The sequence below is a fragment of the Argentina silus genome (assembly GCF_951799395.1).
Source record: "Argentina silus genome assembly, chromosome: 8".
Taxonomy (NCBI): Eukaryota; Metazoa; Chordata; class Actinopteri; order Argentiniformes; family Argentinidae; genus Argentina; species Argentina silus.
In genome coordinates this window covers 9,641,228-9,659,796 of record NC_139662.1, presented here as the reverse complement: position 1 = coordinate 9,659,796, position 18,569 = coordinate 9,641,228, and the positions used below count along the sequence as shown (strand labels likewise).

General features: G+C 47.0%; 1 protein-coding gene across 1 annotated transcript in view; it reads left to right on the top strand.

Moving 5' to 3' along the window:
• Nucleotides 1-18,569, top strand: part of cacna1fb (calcium channel, voltage-dependent, L type, alpha 1F subunit) — a gene marked incomplete at its 3' end in the record, with an annotated part of 38,291 nt that overhangs the window by 10,313 nt on the left and 9,409 nt on the right. The window contains exons 3-30 of the mRNA XM_083676017.1: nucleotides 2,251-2,390; nucleotides 3,624-3,778; nucleotides 4,733-4,885; nucleotides 5,754-5,950; nucleotides 6,281-6,384; nucleotides 6,742-6,908; nucleotides 7,155-7,229; nucleotides 7,653-7,734; nucleotides 8,046-8,072; nucleotides 8,527-8,687; nucleotides 9,081-9,306; nucleotides 9,679-9,886; nucleotides 10,105-10,225; nucleotides 10,479-10,554; nucleotides 10,691-10,739; nucleotides 11,229-11,289; nucleotides 12,210-12,315; nucleotides 12,560-12,689; nucleotides 13,751-13,810; nucleotides 14,140-14,246; nucleotides 15,280-15,367; nucleotides 15,539-15,646; nucleotides 15,754-15,806; nucleotides 16,029-16,175; nucleotides 16,918-17,119; nucleotides 17,457-17,615; nucleotides 17,866-17,976; nucleotides 18,220-18,303. Coding sequence (XP_083532143.1) covers nucleotides 2,251-2,390; nucleotides 3,624-3,778; nucleotides 4,733-4,885; nucleotides 5,754-5,950; nucleotides 6,281-6,384; nucleotides 6,742-6,908; nucleotides 7,155-7,229; nucleotides 7,653-7,734; nucleotides 8,046-8,072; nucleotides 8,527-8,687; nucleotides 9,081-9,306; nucleotides 9,679-9,886; nucleotides 10,105-10,225; nucleotides 10,479-10,554; nucleotides 10,691-10,739; nucleotides 11,229-11,289; nucleotides 12,210-12,315; nucleotides 12,560-12,689; nucleotides 13,751-13,810; nucleotides 14,140-14,246; nucleotides 15,280-15,367; nucleotides 15,539-15,646; nucleotides 15,754-15,806; nucleotides 16,029-16,175; nucleotides 16,918-17,119; nucleotides 17,457-17,615; nucleotides 17,866-17,976; nucleotides 18,220-18,303 — 3,357 coding nt within the window. The remainder of the gene's footprint in view (nucleotides 1-2,250; nucleotides 2,391-3,623; nucleotides 3,779-4,732; nucleotides 4,886-5,753; nucleotides 5,951-6,280; nucleotides 6,385-6,741; nucleotides 6,909-7,154; nucleotides 7,230-7,652; nucleotides 7,735-8,045; nucleotides 8,073-8,526; nucleotides 8,688-9,080; nucleotides 9,307-9,678; nucleotides 9,887-10,104; nucleotides 10,226-10,478; nucleotides 10,555-10,690; nucleotides 10,740-11,228; nucleotides 11,290-12,209; nucleotides 12,316-12,559; nucleotides 12,690-13,750; nucleotides 13,811-14,139; nucleotides 14,247-15,279; nucleotides 15,368-15,538; nucleotides 15,647-15,753; nucleotides 15,807-16,028; nucleotides 16,176-16,917; nucleotides 17,120-17,456; nucleotides 17,616-17,865; nucleotides 17,977-18,219; nucleotides 18,304-18,569) is intronic.

Sequence of the window (18,569 nt, the reverse complement as noted above, 5' to 3'; positions counted from 1 at the left end):
AAAAAACTAGCCTACTGGCATTACGACTGCCAATGGCCCCTGGTGTGAGCATTGATTATTTTGTCTTATGATGACTGTTGGATAGATGATTCACTTACTTAAACAAATGTATTTGTTGTACGTCGCTTTGGATAAAGGCGTCTGCTAAATGCCATAAATGTAAGTGTCTTTTCTGTCTGGTTTGACAGGAGGTAGAATCCATGTTGGACAGAGAAAAACACAGTTTTTCACATTGCAGTGTGTAGTGCACTGCCATGGGAATGCTTTGGATTTTGTGTCTCCCCTTGTGAAAGTAAAATGAGAAATAGAAAATATGGTTTCACAGTGATGCTTTGCTATGGCTTTGATGTTGCGCGTGCCTAACATCATCATGTTGCCTTACCAATGCTTGATGTGTGTGAGTTATTTTTGGTGTGTCCTAATCTCTTTCAGTAACTGTCTGTGAGCGTCTGTGCTACAGGGTTATAATTAGTTGTCTGTAGGTTAAGGAGTAGTCGCCTGTTGTTGTTACGGATGGGGGCGCACTTCCCAGTGCAGTCCCTAGGTGTGTCCCTCCGGCTGCCCACTGTGCCGTCTCACTCACTCACTCACTCACTCACTCATTCACTCACTCACTCACTCACTCACTCACTCACTCACTCACTCACTCACTCATTCATGGACTTATCACCTGCACCTGTGTTTAATTGTCACTGATGCTTTATGTACCCTCACTTCCCTTCACTCCCCGCTCAGTCTTCACAGTGTGTGCACCATGTGTTGGTCACCTGAGATAAGTCAGCCATTGAAACATTTACGAGTACTGTTTTTGAGACGTTGTTCTCTCTCTTTTATTTTTGAGTTCAGTCCGTAGCCTTTGGATATCTACAAGTACTGTTTTGGAGACTGTTTTCTCTCCTTTTGTTTTCGAGTAATGTCTGTGTTTGTATCCTGTGTTGCCAACGACACTTTCTAGTAAAAATTGTTTGTTATTGCTGCCTATTCGTCTGCCTCCTTTATATGCACCGCACCTGGGTCCCCTCATCCTACTAAAACCTTACATTTCAGTGATTTCAGTAACACAAATCTAGTCTGTTTTACTGGGTTAGGGTTAGGGTTAGGGTTCCTCCATAATGAATTCAAGCTGCTTACAGTATACTGTACAGTAGTACTGTGTGTTAGAGATAAATGTGTGTGTGTGTGTGTGTGTGTGTGTGTGTGTGTGTGTGTGTGTGTGTGTGTGTGTGTGGCTGTGCATGTTAAAGAGGGGCAGTGGAGGATTGTGTGGGTGCCATGTTTGGGTATGAGAGTATGAGAGTGCGTGAGAGAGAGTAGGGCATCGCCGAGGGCAGTGTGTGTGTGTGTGTGTGTGTGTGTGTGTGAGTGAGTGTGTGCGTATGCCTGCGAGTGTGTGCATGTGGTTGCAGTGTGTGTTTCTGTGCCTGCATGCAAATGTTAGAGATAAATGTGTGTGTGTGTTCCTGTATGCAGGTGTGTGTGTGTGTGTGTGTGTGTGTGTGTGTGCGTGCGTCCATGCGTGCGTCCATGCGTGTGTGTTGAGGGGTTAGGCAGGGGCAGTGTGTGTGTGGGGCAGTGTGTGTGCCAATCGGTACGGACAGAGCTGTGGAGTGAGGGATGATGACAGATTGGTAATCCTTTGAAATGCTCACACATACCCACTTTAAAGTCCTCTGGGCCGGTTCATGGCTGGCATATCTGCACTGAACTGTGAGGTCCACTGGCAAATAGCATGTGATTCACATGTGCAGTGTGAACGGACGGCTGGTTTGTCTCTCAATAGAGAACTCATAATCAGGTCATTGATTATCAGGTCATTGAGTGAATGACCTAAAACAAATGTTGAGTGTTTGGGCTGGGTGTGTTCTCAGATGGCATGCAATGCAGTGTGGACTGTATGTCACTGTATATTTCGTTCCATAAAGGTAAACTTCCTAGAATACAGGGCCATTTGGGTTGTGGAATGTTGGAATCTTGTTTTTTGTTATCTTCCTGTATATATTCAAGCATCCATAGACGGTTCATATACTGGACAAACACAACCTCAGAAAGCTGTATAATGACTATGTTGTTGCTCATGTGTGTCTGTGTGTGTGTGTGTGTGTGTGTGTGTGTGTCCGCCTGCCTGCCTGCCTGCCTGCCTGCCTGCCTGCCTGCCTGCCTGCCTGCCTGCCTGCCTGCCTGCTTGCCTGCGTGCTTGCGTGCCTGCATACGTGATGTGTGTGTGTGATCTGTTGATCTCTCTCTCCACAGGAACAAGTAGAATATGTGTTTCTCATCATTTTCACCATCGAGACCTTTCTGAAGATCCTGGCCTATGGACTAGTGATGCACCCCAGCTCCTACATACGCAATGGCTGGAACTTGCTGGACTTCGTCATCGTCATTGTCGGGTAAACTCAACTCACAAACACACACACACACGCACACGCACACGCACACGCACACGCACACACACACAAATACGCACGCACACACATGCACACACACACACACGCACACACACACACACACACACACACACACACACACACACAGGTGATACCCCCCCCCCCCCTATAAGAGTTCTTCAAATGGTTCTCCTATAGGGAGAGTGTAGTTAGAACCTCAACACTCCCCTCTCTCTGTCTCCATTGCCCTCTTTACCCAGTGGTTCACCCAACCCAACCCTGGTTATGAAAGCCAATCGTGACTTTTAATCCCCGCCAACATCACCATGCCTGTTGTGGTCTGTCAAATGTATTTGTATAGTGCTTTTTACATAGACAAATGTCACAAAGTGCTTCTCAACAAAATAATACTCAACAATATAAACAATAAATACAATACAAACAATATGATCTAACACCAAATCATAGACCCCCCAGTAGTAATCTGGTCTATTTATGTTTCCCTCATATTTTTTTTGTCAGGCAGATTCTTAAAGTGTGTCAGACTGCAGGTTGCCTTTTCTCTTTATCCCACTTATTTTTGTCCTCCATCCCTCCATCCCTCCATCCCTCCATCCCTCCATCTCTCGCCTACTCGTGGATTATCTGGATCTGGACCGATCTGCCAGCCCTCCCTACCCCTCCCTCCCTCTCTCTCTCTCCCTCTCTCTCCCTCCCTCCCCCTCCCTCCCTCTCCCTCCCACTCTCTCTCCCCCTCTCTCTCTCTCTCTCACTTCCTCTTTCTCTTTCTCTCCCTCCCTCCCCTCCTCTCTCTCTCTTTCCCTCTCTTTCTATCCCGATACCCTGTCCCTGTTTGTCTTTTAATCTGCTCTAGACAGACTTGGCTCCCCTCTCAGTTTCATACACAAGGCTGTGACAGGCTTTAAAGAGCTTTAGTGGATCGACGTTAGGAATCCGTTCGCGGAGGCCGACAGTACAAGCAGCACAACAGAGCAATGATCCATTTCCATTGTACTGTATTACAATAGAGGGTCTCAGGGTCGATACCTGATCTGAGGTCAGCTTGGGGACATTCTGCATGGTGGCCAGTACAATAGGAGATGGGCAGGACAGCTCTGCACACCAGCATTATTGTTGTTATCTTGCAACTTGTGACAAGCTTACAGTGATGTCGTGGTGGTGTGTTTCGTGAGCTGCTCTCCATACACACTCAGGTTGGGTTTGGGTGTGTTTCAGGCTGTTCAGTGTGGTGCTGGAGACCGTGACCCACAAGGCCACGGGGGAGGCTGCTAACTCACACCATGTGCCAGGGAAGCCAGGAGGGCTGGACGTCAAAGCCCTCCGAGCCTTCAGAGTCCTCAGGCCCCTCCGGCTGGTCTCAGGAGTGCCCAGTGAGTACGGGTGCTGTCTGTGTGTGTCTGTGTGTGTGTGTGTCCTCAGGCCCCTCAGGCTGATCTCAGGAGTGCCCAGTGAGTACGGGTGCTGTCTTGTGTGTGTCTGTGTGTGTGTGTGTGTCCTCAGGCCCCCCAGGCTGATCTCAGGAGTGTCCAGTGAGTATTGGTGCCTTGTGAGTAGGGGTGTGTGTGTGTGTGTGTGTGTGTGTCTGTGTGTGTGTGTGTCCTCAGGCCCCTCAGGCTGATCTCAGGAGTGTCCAGTGAGTAGTGGTGCCTGTGTGTGTGTGTGTGTGTGTGTGTGTGTGTGTGCGTGTGTATGCGTGCGTGTACAGCATAACTTCAATGTGATCAAACTTTCCAAAATATGTTGTCGTTTTTTCTACGTGACTAATATGCATATTGATTCAGTGTGTTGAGGGGGTATGCTTGAGTCACGCGCCTTTGACCAGAGACTTATTTTTTTATGCTTTTGTGCCACTTCACTACATTGGGGATAATAAGAAGCACAGCCCTGCTGTGCTGCGTGGGAGCCATGGTTGACTGATAAACGAGGGCCCAGAGACTTGCAGTTGCTCCCACACAAGAACTTGACTCATCCCGACCTCCCAAGGCCATGTCATGTTAAATGAACATGCACAATCTACACTAACAGGCTGTTATGACAAACCGCAGAAGGCACGCGTTTCTACCACTGATTGGCAAAGTCAAATGAAAATGACCCTTTTTTTGTTTTCCTAAAATCTCTGTATTATCATCGTTAGGGGCTATGCTGTGTGTGTGTGTGTGTGTGTGTGTGTGTGTGTGTGTGTGTGTGTGTGTATGTATCACTGTGTGTGTGTGTGTGTGTGTGTGTGTGTGTGCGCACGCTTATGTGTGTGTGTATGTGTGTGACTAATGTACTGCCCCTCTATGTCCCTCCCAATCAACGGTTCTATTCTCTTCTCTATTCAGGCCTCCAGATTGTGTTGAACTCTATTATGAAGGCCATGGTTCCTCTGCTCCACATCGCTCTGCTGGTCCTCTTCGTCATCATCATCTACGCCATCATCGGACTGGAGCTCTTCATCGGCCGGATGCACAAAACCTGCTACTACACGGTCTCAGGTGGGCTAAAGCCAAGGCTCACACACACACACACACACACACACACACACACACACACACAGACACGCAGACACACGCAGACACACACACACACACATACACACACTCACACAGACACGCACACACACATTCACATGCGCACACACACACACATGCACGCACCCACACACACACACACACACACACACACACACACACACACACACATTTTTACAGCAAGTCACACAAGTGCTGTCTTTAATTTCGCATTTCAAGTGATTTCATTACCAGTGACATTCCTTGACATTGTGAATCATTTTAGAGGACAGGATGTATTAACACACACCATTTTGTCTTTTTCCCTCCACCCCTTTTATTTCAACTCAATTCAGGGAGCTATTTAAGTAAATATTGCCAAAGCAGACATTGAAATTATAAATTCAATGAATCCAAAAGTATAAATACAATTAGAACAGCTGAAAATCAGATAAAAACCCCCATCTCTCTTTCTCTCTCTCTCTCTCTCTTTCTCTCTCTACGCTACCTCACCACTCTCTCTCTCTCTCTTTCTACTCTACCTCTCTCTACTCTAACTCTCTCTACGCTACCTCACCACTCTCTCTCTCTCTCTCTCTGTCTCTCCCTCTCTCTCTCTCTTTCTCTACTCTATTTCTGTCTACTCTACCTCCCTCTCTCTCTCTCTCCCTCTGTCTCTCTCTCTCCCCCTTTCTCCCCCTCCCTCTCTCTCTCTCTCTCTATCTCTCTCTCTCCCTCTCTCTCTCTCCCCCTCCCTCTCTCTCCCTCCCTCCCCCTCCCTCTCTTCCCCCCCCTCTCCCCCCTCTCCCTCCCCCTCTCCCTCCCCCTCTCTCCCTCTCCCTCTCTGGTTCAGACACCTATGTGGAGGATGAACCGTTGCCCTGTGCGTTTGCGGGTCACGGGCGCCAGTGTACAGTGAACGGGTCAGAGTGTAGAGGTCGATGGGACGGTCCCAACGGGGGAATCACCAACTTTGACAACTTCTTCTTTGCCATGCTGACTGTGTTCCAGTGTATCACCATGGAGGGATGGACGGATGTACTCTACTGGGTAATAACACGGTCCTCTTTCCTTCCTTGTCACTTCTCTTTCTCCTGTCTTATTTAATCACCAGCTTGTTTTTGGTGTTGGTACATTGTCTTAAATATATTTTCTCTCTCTCTTTCTCTCTCTCTCTATCATCCTCCTCTGTCTATATATATCATCCCCCTCTGTCTATATATATCATCCCCCTCTCTCTCTCTCTCATTCATCCCCCTCTCTCTCTCGCCCCCCCCTCTCTCTCTCTCTCTTTCTCTCTCTCTCTCACCCCCCCCCCCCCTCTCTCTCACCCCCCCCCCCCCCTCTCTCTCTCACCCCCCCCCCCTCTCTCTCTATTAGATGAATGATGCCATAGGGTTTGAAATGCCCTGGGTTTACTTTGTTAGTCTGGTAGTGTTCGGCTCCTTCTTTGTCCTCAACCTCGTTTTGGGTGTGTTGAGTGGGTAAGTATCGTAGTGTGTGTGTGTGTGTGTGTGTGTGTGTGTGTGTGTGTGTGTGTGTGTGTGTGTGTGTGTGTGTGTGTGTGTGTGTGCGTGTGCATGCGTGCGTGCGTGTGTGTGTGTGTGTGTGTGTGTGTGTGTGTGTGTGTGTATACGTGTGTAGGTGTGTACGTGTGTGTGTGCATGTCTGCACATGTGTTTGTCTGCACGCGTGTGTGTGTATTTGAGCATGCGTGCGTGCGTGCGTGCGTGTGTGTGTATGTGCACGTGTGTGCGTGCGAGAGTGTTTGTGTACAGTCTGCGAACCAGCCCGTTTTGTGTGGTGTTGTGACAGCCTGACGGTACCATCCATGTGTACAGAGAATTCTCCAAGGAGAGGGAGAAGGCTAAAGCACGCGGAGACTTCCAGAAGCTGAGGGAGAAACAACAGATGGAGGAGGACCTGAGTGGCTACATGGACTGGATCACTCAGGCAGAGGACATCGATGAATATGACGAGGACGGAAACAGGCTTGAGTTTAGCGATGGTGAGTGGTGGAGGGACCCCCTTTAGGGATTTCACACACACACACACACACACCCCTAGGGAACCGGGGGTTTTCCAAATGTTTTGTTTTTTTCCTCTTAGTCATGGTAGACTATGTGAGGGCGAAATGCTTCAGCCATAGAAAAAGCTACAGTTGCTTTGTTAAAAGCCACAAGACACAGTTTTCTCTAACAGAATCTTCCCTCCATCCCTCCTTCTTTCTTTCTTTCCTTTGTTGCCTCCTAAGGTCCGAACCTGGGTGACCTTTCAGACAAGAAAAAGGGGAAGTTCGGCTGGTTCAGTCACTCAAACGAAACCCACGGTATGTTATTAGACAATTAAGATGGCTTTGGCTAATTGCTTTTGCTGTCGGGAAAGTTGTGCGGTTCAATCCATTGAGCGGCTTTTCATTTTCACAGTCACATCTTCTGCTAATCTCAGATCACACGCACACATCTCCTCCTTCTGTATCTGGGCCTCTCTTTCACAATTTGTCTCAAGAGATAGCACTTGACCCTATTTCAAATAGATTGCTCTCTGTAACACACATTCTTCTTTTTTTTTCCACCCTCCCTCTTTCGCTCCATCTTTCACTTTCCCATCTCTCTCTCTCTCTCTCTCTCTCTCTCTCTCTCTCTCTCTTTCTCTTTCTTTCTCTCTCTCTCTCTCTCTCTCTCTCTCTCTCTCTCTCTCTCTCTCTCTCTCTCTCCCTCTCTCTCTCTCTCTCTCTCTCTCTCTCTCTCAGCGAGTCTAGCCGCCAGTGAAACTGCCTCTACGAACACAGAGAACATTGATGAGGAACACACTGATTGCTGTGCTGCCTGCTGGTAACACACTGGCTATATTTGACTGTGATAACATTCTCACCCTCCTAAGTCACACATACACACACACAAATACAGACACACACACACACACACACGCACACACCACACTTCAGTGTCAACGCAATGTGAATGTGCTATCTAATGTATCAAGTCATTTCTGGGCTGCAAATATCCGTGCACTTGTCTGGCAATGTTGTCAAAATCATTAGTAGTCATTTTTGTTGACTTCCTTGTTTTGTTTTCCTCAAGTTCTCATGTCTCTCCATTAATCTGCTGTTGTCTGCTCTGTTTCTCTGTCATTGTGATGTCAGCGCATACATTATGAAAACCAGCTGCTGGTAAGTCACTCTGAGAGGAACACCTGGCTACTTAGAACGTGTGGCTTTATCTTCTGATAGTGCTACCAAGCCACCAGAATTCCAGAATCCCATGTCCAACCAAGTTATTGTCAATAAAGCTTTGAAACGGCAAGAGATACTACTACTGCCTGTGTGAACTGGAGAGAAAACTATTGTATGATGATTCATAGTTAAGCCGCATTATTCATATTGCGGACCATGAAATGTACTGTATCCACTCACTGCAGAGGGTTAGGGTTAGGGTTAGAGGATGGGGGAGGTAGAAATCTGAAAACAGGCTCGTTGTAAGGTACGGAATAGAATGTGGAATAGTGTCAAACACGTTTGTTTGATACCACTCCTCATTCCATTCCATACATTACAACAAACCTGCAAGGCAGAAGTGACGGTGTTATAACACACCTGTGTGATGTTGCCCTTGTCCCCTCACTAGTCGGACGTTCCGACGGTGGAACCGTGCGTGTCGCAGGAATTGTCGTACGGCGGTGAAGTCGGTGGCGTTCTATTGGCTGGTTCTGCTTCTGGTGTTCCTCAACACGTCTCTGTCTGCCTCGGAGCACTACAGACAGCCTGAGTGGCTCACAGAGGTCCAGGGTGGGTTCCTCTACCTCACTCTGTGTGTGTGTGTGTGTGTGTGTGTGTGTGTGTGTGTGTGTGTGTGTGTGTGTGTGTGTGTGTACTAGAGTACTAGTGTAAGAAGTACTATGCAACAAGTCTATTATCATTCATCACTATTCATATACTGTTCTTAGTTATGGTTATGGTCAATGTTAACACCAAGGTTATTGCTGTATGTACACTGTTGAGTAATTACAATATGTATTGGACTGTACAAGAGTAATTACACAGTAATTACTCCGCCCTTCTCTCTCTATCCCCCTCCCTACCTCTCCCTCCCTCCCCATTTCTTTCTTTCTCCCCCTCCCTCCCTCACCCTCCCTACCCCTCCCTCTCCCTCTCTCTACCCCCCCCCACACACACACACAGATATAGCCAACAAGGTGCTGCTGTCCCTCTTCACGGTGGAGATGATGTTGAAGATGTACAGTCTGGGTCTGGACTGCTACTTCGTGGCCTTCTTCAACCGCTTTGACTGCTTCGTGGTGTGTGGAGGCATCATGGAGACCATCCTGGTGGAGCTCAACATCATGCCGCCTCTCGGCATCTCTGTGCTGCGCTGTGTACGCCTGCTCAGGATCTTCAAAGTCACACGGTATTGGGCTTGGGTTTGGTTGGGTTGGGTGGGGTTGGGTTGGGTTGGGTTGGGTTGGGTTGGGCTGGGCTGGGTTGGGTTGGGTTGGGTTGGGTTGGGTTGGGTTGGGCTGGGCTGGGCTGGGCTTGGTTGCGTTGGGTAGGGTTGGGTTGGGCTGGGTTTGGTTGGATTGGATTGGGTTGGGTTGGGATTAATTGGGCTGGGTCTGTTTGTGTTGTGCTGAGTGGGTTGCGTTGCTTTGGGTCATGTCCGGTCGGGTCAGCTCCTGTCGGGCTGCGTTTAGTCAGGTTTTGTTGTGTGGTGTTATCCTGTCTTGACTCGTCTTGTCTTGTGTGAGTAACACCTGTGTATCTGCCTGTCCCCTCCTCTCAGTCACTGGACAGCCCTGTCCAACCTGGTGGCCTCTCTGCTCAACTCCATGAAGTCCATCGCCTCCCTGCTGCTCCTGCTTTTCCTCTTCCTCATCATCTTTGCTCTGCTGGGCATGCAGCTCTTCGGGGGCAAGTTCAACTTTGACGAGACTCAGACCAAGAGGAGCACCTTCGACACCTTCCCCCAAGCGCTGCTCACCTGTTTCCAGGTACACTAACAACACAGGACAATCGTAACCGCATCAACCGCATATTGATTTAGCAGAATGTCATGGAATGGAATATGAACATAGCATTTTTGCAAATACATTTATTTTCTGATGTTGCATTTTGTTGTATACTGTAGTATCAATACTAAGCAAAAAATAAAATGTTGAAAGAAATACACTGGAGTGGGTCTTTCAGGAGGTCCTGTTCCTCTTTGTAGATCTTGACGGGTGAGGACTGGAACATAGTGATGTATGATGGCATCATGTCCTACGGAGGACCCGTCTTCCCCGGGATGATCGTTTGTATCTACTTCGTCATCCTCTTCATCTGCGGTAACTGTATCCTTGACATACCAGCTTCAATGTTCACCCTGTAACAGAGGTGGTTTGGAAGCACGCCCACGTGATGAGGAACATTGCCTGAGACTTGAAAACGTGCATACTGTAGGCTTTAGCTCAACAGGCTAACAGAGCCATGTGAGGTGGTTCAAACCTAGTTGGTCACAATGACAGTGATGGTTTTGAGCATCATTTCCATCTGTAGTACTGTACATGAACAGGTTTGTGTTGGTCTTAATGGCTCTTCTGTAAGATATCCTCCTGAATGTCTTCTTGGCCATCGCTGTGGATAACTTGGCAGGAGGAGATGGAGATGACAAGAAGAAAGAGTAAGTAGAGTGAAAGAGTGGAAAGTCGGACAAAATGGAGGACGGGGTCCATGATGACAAGACATCAGTTGAAAGTGTGACATCACTAAAAGTGTCTCAGACAGACAAAACAACATATTTTTTGGCTTTTTGACAGTGTAAAGAAAGTAGGAGCGACAACAGAGGCAGGTGCTGAAGAAATACAGGTACAAATAATATATATGTGTATCCCTGACACACCTGTTGTTGTTTTTCATAACAAAACTAACTAACCCAACCCTTTCAGTCTTTGACAGACTGTAGTTGTTCCCTGTGCATGCCGTGTTTTGAACTAAATGTACACTAATCCCGCGTCCCAGGTTGATGATGATGATTTGACGCCGACAGAGACCAACGCACAGGTTGATATATTTCACCGCATTTTACCAGACCTGGGTTCAAATAGTATTCCAATTCATTTCTGATTTAGCTATGCTTGATTGAGTTTGCCTGGCACAATGTAACCAATAGGATAGTCCAAAAAGTACAAACCCAAACCCATCTGGCACCCCAGGCAGGCCCAAGCAAACGCTGAAAATATTTTGAAACTATATTCAAATATTTTGCGACCCAGGTCTGCTATCACTTAAAGTCGGACGTTGTGTTGACGTTGTTCTGTACTGAATGCGCTTCACTCCACGTTTCCTCCACTCCAGATTGATGTTGATGAAGACACTGAGTATGAGGAAGAGGAGATACCAGAGGCTGTTGAAGGAGGTAAGGGAACATTTCACCAACATGGTGAATGGCTGCATTCCAAATCCACACTAGCATACCCCAAAGAATGAAGCTATGAATTCATACCCAGCCATCAACATGCCATGTGGCATCTTAAGACACAGACAATATGTTGGGAAGTGTCTTAAAAATATATTTGTAAGATGTCTTGAGACATCCTTTGAAAAGGAAAAAAAATTGAGCACAAAAAAACATGAGCATGTGAGATACTCAAGATAACAATGTTTCTGTCAACAGACCTTCATCATGGTGTTTACGGACATGTTTTTTTTTACATTCTTAAATATTCAATTAACAAAAAAACATCACAGGTGCATGCACCTACCATGAGACATCCTATCATGACCAAATGTCTCGAGACATCTTCTCTTTGAGTATGAAGATGTCCTCAGACATCTCAAGACAAAGGTGATGGCTGAGTATCTTGGCCAAGCATTCAAAGTCATACTGTATGCTACAGTCATGTGGACATTGGAACAGTCTCCCCGTTTTTCAGTATACTTCTCTGTGACCCTGCTTCATGAAAGGGCGTGCTATTGTGTCACAGGGCTTACGTGTTTCAATGGGACAGAAATAGAATCGCAGAAATAGATTGAATAGAATGACTCAAACACCCCAGCCCCAGAGTGACTCGGATCTAGTCATTTAGATCAGGCGAACCTTTGTCCTGCCACATAGAAACATCCATTTTGATAATACAAATGTTTTAAGTCTCAAAAATACTGTATAATATTCTCGATATTATAACAAGTGATAATTAATAACAATGTATGTGTTGCCGTAAAGCTGGTGTACCTTCCGGAGGTGATGATTTGATGAGTAACTGTAGCAGTCAGATTGACAGTATGTGTTGCCGTTAAGCTGGCGATGAGTAAAGTTATCCATTTTGTGTTTCTCAGAGGAGAATGTTGTCCAGCTGAGCGTGGCAGACTTTGTCCCGCCCAAGGAGAAGGTCCTTCCCATCCCTGAGGGCAGCGCCTTCTTCTGTCTCAGCAAAACCAACCCGTGAGTCTGAGTACTAGTCTTCCCTTACAATAGTATGTCCTACAATGTGCCATATGCAATTTACAATATGTAAAACTTGTTGATATTTCTTCTGACGCAGTTGGGAGTGTGCCCTGATATAGAGTCCTTCCCTCTCTCTCTTCCTGAGTCACATACAGTATAGAATCTCTCTTAATGTATTATCATTTTTCCTACTCTGCCTCCCCCCCCTCTCTCTCTCTCTCTCTCTCTCTCTCTATCTTAGGATCCGGCGTGCTTGCCACTATCTCATCCACCACCACATCTTCACCAACCTCATCCTCATCTTCATCATCCTCAGCAGCTGCTCACTGGCCGCCGAGGATCCAATCAGAGCACACTCCTTTCGGAACAACGTAAGTCTGCTGTTGTCACACATATAGTACACACACACACACACACACACACACACACACACACACACACACACACACATTCCAGCCGATGATGACTTTGACTACTGTTTGTGGGTCAGTTGATGACTGTATAGTCCAACGCCACAGAAAGGGCATGTGAAGGCCTGACCCACTAGGGCAGGTGCAGCCATGGGCATATTTCTTCTCTGCCTCCTTGCCAGGCAGTGTTCTGTCCTTCTCTCCTCTGCTAGCTGCACACACACACACACACACACACACACACACACAGACACACACACACACACACACACACACACACACACGCACACGCACACACACAGACACTCCACACATGTATGAGACATTCTCCAAGACACTTGGACACTCATATGATGTTCAACACTAGTCAAGAGACCTCTAGTTCTACAGTATCCCAAAGGCAGACAGTACAGTACAGTTCAACTCTGTGAACTCCAAAGCATTTCACTTAAGTCTTCAACAGACAGTTCCAGTATCTGTGAAGTAGGAGCAACCTGGCCGAATCCCAAGTCCCAAGTCCCAGTGGGACTGTCTGCATTAAGCCCTGACCTAATCCAACCATGACGCCCTCATAGTGCATCACAGACACAGCCAGCGCCAGGGCCTGACAGCACCACCCCCGGCCAGGGATAGGGACAGGGCCGAGGAGAGGAGAGAGCAGGGCAGCAGCTGTCCTGATTGCACATTTGCTCATGCTAGACATGCCAATTAAAGACAGCTGAGGAAGGGCCATCTTGTAACGTACAATCAGCAGACAACCAGGCAGGCCAGGCAGGCAGGCAGCCTCCGCCACCCCGATCATTATAGGGGGATGCCGCATACAGGACACCCCACTGAGGTAGATACAGTTCTATCTATATCTGTGGTCCTTCCCACTCACCCACTCATGAACCCTAACCCTAACCCCATGTTTACCCTGTGTTAACCCTACTCTGTCTCTGTCACTGTCTCTGTCACTGTCTCTGTCTTTGTCTCTGTCTCTGTCTCTGTCTCTGTCTCTGTCTCTGTCTCTGTCAATACAGGTTCTGGGGTATGCAGACTATGCCTTCACGTCCATCTTTACGGTGGAAATCCTGCTGAAGGTACTGAAGAGTGAATGTGGTGGTGTTTATTGTTTTTTCAGATGGTTTGACTTTGATTCTCTCAATGTCTCTTTGATTCTCTCAGTGTCACTGTGCATAACCGTTTCGCAACTCCTCTTCCTCCTCCTCCTCCTCTTCCTCCTCCGTCTCCTCTTCTTCCTCCTCTTCCTCCTCCTCCTCCTTTTCCTCCTCCTCTTCCTCTTCTTCCCCCTTGTGTGTGTGTGTGTGTGTGTGTGTGTGTGTGTGTGTGTGTGTGTGCATTTGTGGGCACCTGGGTGTGTGTGTGTGTGTGTGTGTGTGTGTGTGTGTGTGTGTGTGTGTGTGTGTAGATGATGGTCCATGGAGCATTCCTCCACCAGGGGTCCTTCTGCAGGAACTGGTTCAATCTCCTAGACCTGCTGGTGGTCAGTGTCTCCCTGGTGTCCTTCTTCCTCCAGTGAGTGTCCACTCTACTCTCCTCTCTCTAAAAGCTTGTCAATAGTACACAACTACTGGCCACTACAGTATAGTGAGTGGTCTGAGCAGTAAGGACCACTCTAAACCCTAATTTACACTACAGAGCTGAACCAAGCTGAACCGAGCTGAGCTGTACTGGGCTAACCATGTCTCTTCTTTAGATTGTAGAATAGCTGCCCCCTGGTGGGAATGTACTGTACCAAATATTTGAGTGTGTATAGTGACCTCAAATGGAGGAACTTCACCAGCGCACCGAGGCTGTTTTCTTGCTTTTTGAACATGTGTCAATCCACATATCGTCGCTCGCCTTGTCGTAGACAACCTATGACGTCGTCAGTGACATAGGAACGTTCAGGAGGTGGGCGACACCCCTCGGGTCTCAAAAGGGTCGACTGGAGGTCATTTCTGTCGATCGGCAGTCGGCAGTGTGGATCGACAAAGCATAAATGAACCTTAATGCCTCACGCGCAGCTTTGCTGTTTTACCAGTTCATTGTTGTCCCCTCACCGATGAAATCGGGGACTTTGATTTCGGTCGCTGTCCGCGCTGCATCATCAGTGGGGGGCAACATGTTTACCGTTTACACTTGTTGATTTATGACTTGATTGTTTCTTTTTTGATAAATGCATGTATTTGAGGTATTACCCTTATAAGCTTTAGTGCGACAGTACAGTATGATTTGAATATTGAGTTCCTTCTCTCTCTCTCTCTCTCTCTCTCTCTCTCTCTCTCTCTCTCTCTCTCTCTCTCTGTGTTTGTGAGCACCTGGGGCCTGGAATATGTTCTGCGTAATGTTGATGATGCTGGTGGTCTGGTGCTGAATTTGTAATCCCGTTCTTTCCCTACAGGGATGATGATGGTGTCCTGGGTAGTTAGGTGTCTGTGCATTATGTACTGACCCAATAAAGTGAATTTTAATTCAAATTTCTCTCTTTCTCGCTCTCTCTCTGTCTCTCTCTCTCTCTGTCTCTCTCTCTCTCTCTGTCTCTCTCTCTCTCTCTCTCTCTCTGTAGTTCAAGTGCCATCTCTGTGGTCAAGATTCTTAGGGTACTCAGAGTGCTGAGGCCTCTTCGAGCTATCAACAGAGCTAAAGGACTAAAGGTACACTGTGTGTGTGTGTGTGTGTGTGTGTGTGTGTGTGTGTGTGTGTGTGTGTGTGTGTGTGTGTGTGTGTGTGTGTGCTTATGTGCGTGTATGACATGTTTGTTTTTCTCTCTCTCGTACCCAGTAGGACAGTTGTCTAACGTCAGTGTAACTGTGTGTGTTTTACAGCACGTGGTCCAGTGTGTGTTTGTGGCCATTAAGACCATCGGCAACATCATGATTGTCACCACTCTGCTGCAGTTCATGTTCGCCTGTATTGGAGTACAGCTCTTCAAGGTACATCCACTTCAATCACGAAGCCTTCCTCTTCTGTGTCACACACTCCTGTAACCCCTGTTTTGCAACAACTCTGTAGTCTAAAGAGGGTGAAATTTATCTTTCAGGGTAAATTTTACCGCTGCACAGATGAGGCTAAGCACACTCCAGAGCAGTGCAAGTGAGTTCATCGTTTTCATCTTTTTTTTTTTTTTTTTCTGTGTTTAATGGCATTTTTTTACTCAAATGTAGAATTGCACCTCCTCCTGGTCAATCACTGATACAGGAACAATTGAGAGAACGCTGCTAATCTATCTATGTGTGTGTGTGTGTGTGTGTGTGTGTGTGTGTGTGTGTGTGTGTGTGTGTGTGTGTGTGCGCGTGTGCATTTGTGTACACACAGAGGGACATATGTGGTGTACAAGGACGGAGACGTGAGTCACCCCATGGTGAGGGAGAGGATCTGGCTGAACAGTGACTTCAACTTTGACAACGTGCTGATGGGCATGATGGCTCTGTTCACTGTGTCCACCTTCGAGGGCTGGCCAGCGTGAGTCTTTCTCCCCTATAGCACACACACACACACACACACACACACACACACACACACACACACACACACACACACACACACACACCTTCAAGGTCAGGCCTGCATGAGTCTACCTCCCTAAAACACATAGTTCAGGCCTGCGTGAGTTTCCCTCCCCAAAACACATAGTTCAGGTCAGGCCTGCGTGAGCACACACACACACACACACACACACACACACACACCTTCGAGGGGTGGCCTACATGAGTCTACCTCCCCTAAACACATAGTACAGGTCAGGCCTGCGTGAGTCTACTTCCCCTAAACGCATAGTTCAGGTCAGACCTGCGTGAGTCTACCTCCCCTAGCCTACAGTACATCCTACTCTGTCAGGGCAGAGGACAACGGAACATCCTTCAGACTAGGAGGAGAGGAACTCTCTTAGTACACCATGTCCTCTCCTCAGGGTTATAGTACTGTGTGTGTGTGTGTGTGTGTGTGTGTGTGTGTGTGTGTGTGTGTGTGTGTGTGTGTGTGTGTGTGTGTGTGTGTGTGTGTGTGTGTGGCAGCGGTTGAACTCTGGTCTCTCACGTGGATGACAGAAGCATCTAGCATTAGGTCAAGAAGACATCCTCAAGGTCCAAGGGCGACACTTGACTTTGCGTGATTACAAATCACCTCAGCTACATATGTCTTTTAGGTTATAAGTATACCCCCCCCCCCCCCTCTCTCTCTCTCTCTCTCTCTCTCTCTCTCACAGTCTCCTGTACAAGGCCATCGATGCTAACGGGGAAAACTCAGGTCCCATCTACAACTACCGCATAGAGATCTCCATCTTCTTCATCGTCTACATCATCATCATCGCCTTCTTCATGATGAACATCTTTGTGGGTTTCGTCATCATCACGTTCCGAGAACAGGGAGAGCAGGAATATAAGAACTGTGAGCTGGACAAGAACCAGGTTCGTTTGAGATAAAGCAGCTATATTCTTCTTGGAATAAGAGATATAATTGGTCAAATTTGAGTTTCTACAAAACAAAACATCAAATCATGTAAACAGACAATTATTATGATCCTTACAACATTACATGCTAATGTTTTTTTTTCTGAAGAGGGGTTGCACTGTGTCGATATGACACTGTGTTACCTTTTAAATGAGGCTTTCTCAATGAAGTATCCCCTCTTTCATTTCTCCCACTCTTTCTCTCTCTCTCTCTCTCTCTCTCTCTCTCTCTCTCTCTCTCTCTCTCTCTCTCTCTCTCATACACACACACACACACACACACACACACACACAGAGGCAGTGTGTGGAGTTTGCCCTGAAGGCCCAACCATTGAAGCTCTACATCCCTAAGAATCCAGTCCAGTATAAGTTCTGGTCCATCATCAACTCCACTGCGTTTGAATACGTCATGTTCCTCCTTATCCTCCTCAATACTGTTACCTTGGCTATACAGGTACCATCATGCTTTGACAAACACACTGTATTATGTAGCACTTTTGTGTAGCATGATGTGTTACTACAATGTAACAACATTTTAATACCGTGTTGAGTATTACAACGTTACTACACAGGTATACTTAAATAAGATGCACAGTATACCAGAGTCTGTGTCTGTCTGTCTGTCTGTCTGTCTGTCTGTCTGTCTGCCTGCCTGCCTGCCTGCCTGCCTGCCCTCCTTAACTGTGATAATCTATACTCCCCAGCACTACGAACAGTCCAAGCTCTTCAGCCACACCATGGACATCCTTAACATGGTCTTCACTGGCCTCTTCACTGCAGAGATGCTGCTGAAGCTTCTGGCCCTCAGACTCAGGGTAAGACAGAGTATGATAAAGGAATCTATTTTGTGATGTTGTCTATGGTTTCTTGGACATGCCTACTGTTAGCCTAGACCAGCTTCTTCTCCATTGTAAATGCAACTTAGTCCAGGACTACGCTTTTAATCTGTGTATGAGAATATGGCAAATATATATATCATATATTTTTTTCTTTTGTTGAAGTAATAGTCAGGAAAACATCTTTCTGATGAATGATGAATCTTCTCCTTTCATACATAGCACTACTTCGTCGATGCCTGGAACTCGTTCGATGCCCTGATCGTCGTGGGGAGTGTGGTGGATATTGTGGTGACAGAATTCAGCGTGAGTCACCTGATTCATTCCACAACTGGAATCTCTCTATTGTGTGTTGATAGAGTAGTTCATCCTCCCTTCATTTCATCGTCATCAGCTCCACCGCCTGAAGCTTGTACAGTAATTAGAGTATCTAATCATGAAAGCCCTCGGGTAAGATTAACCCAGGTAGACGTGTTGCATAGTGACTACTGCTAGAGGGTTTTAGTTTTTATACTGATATGATGGATTTAGATTTCAATTTAGATTAGAAGACAGTCATTTAAATGTGCTAT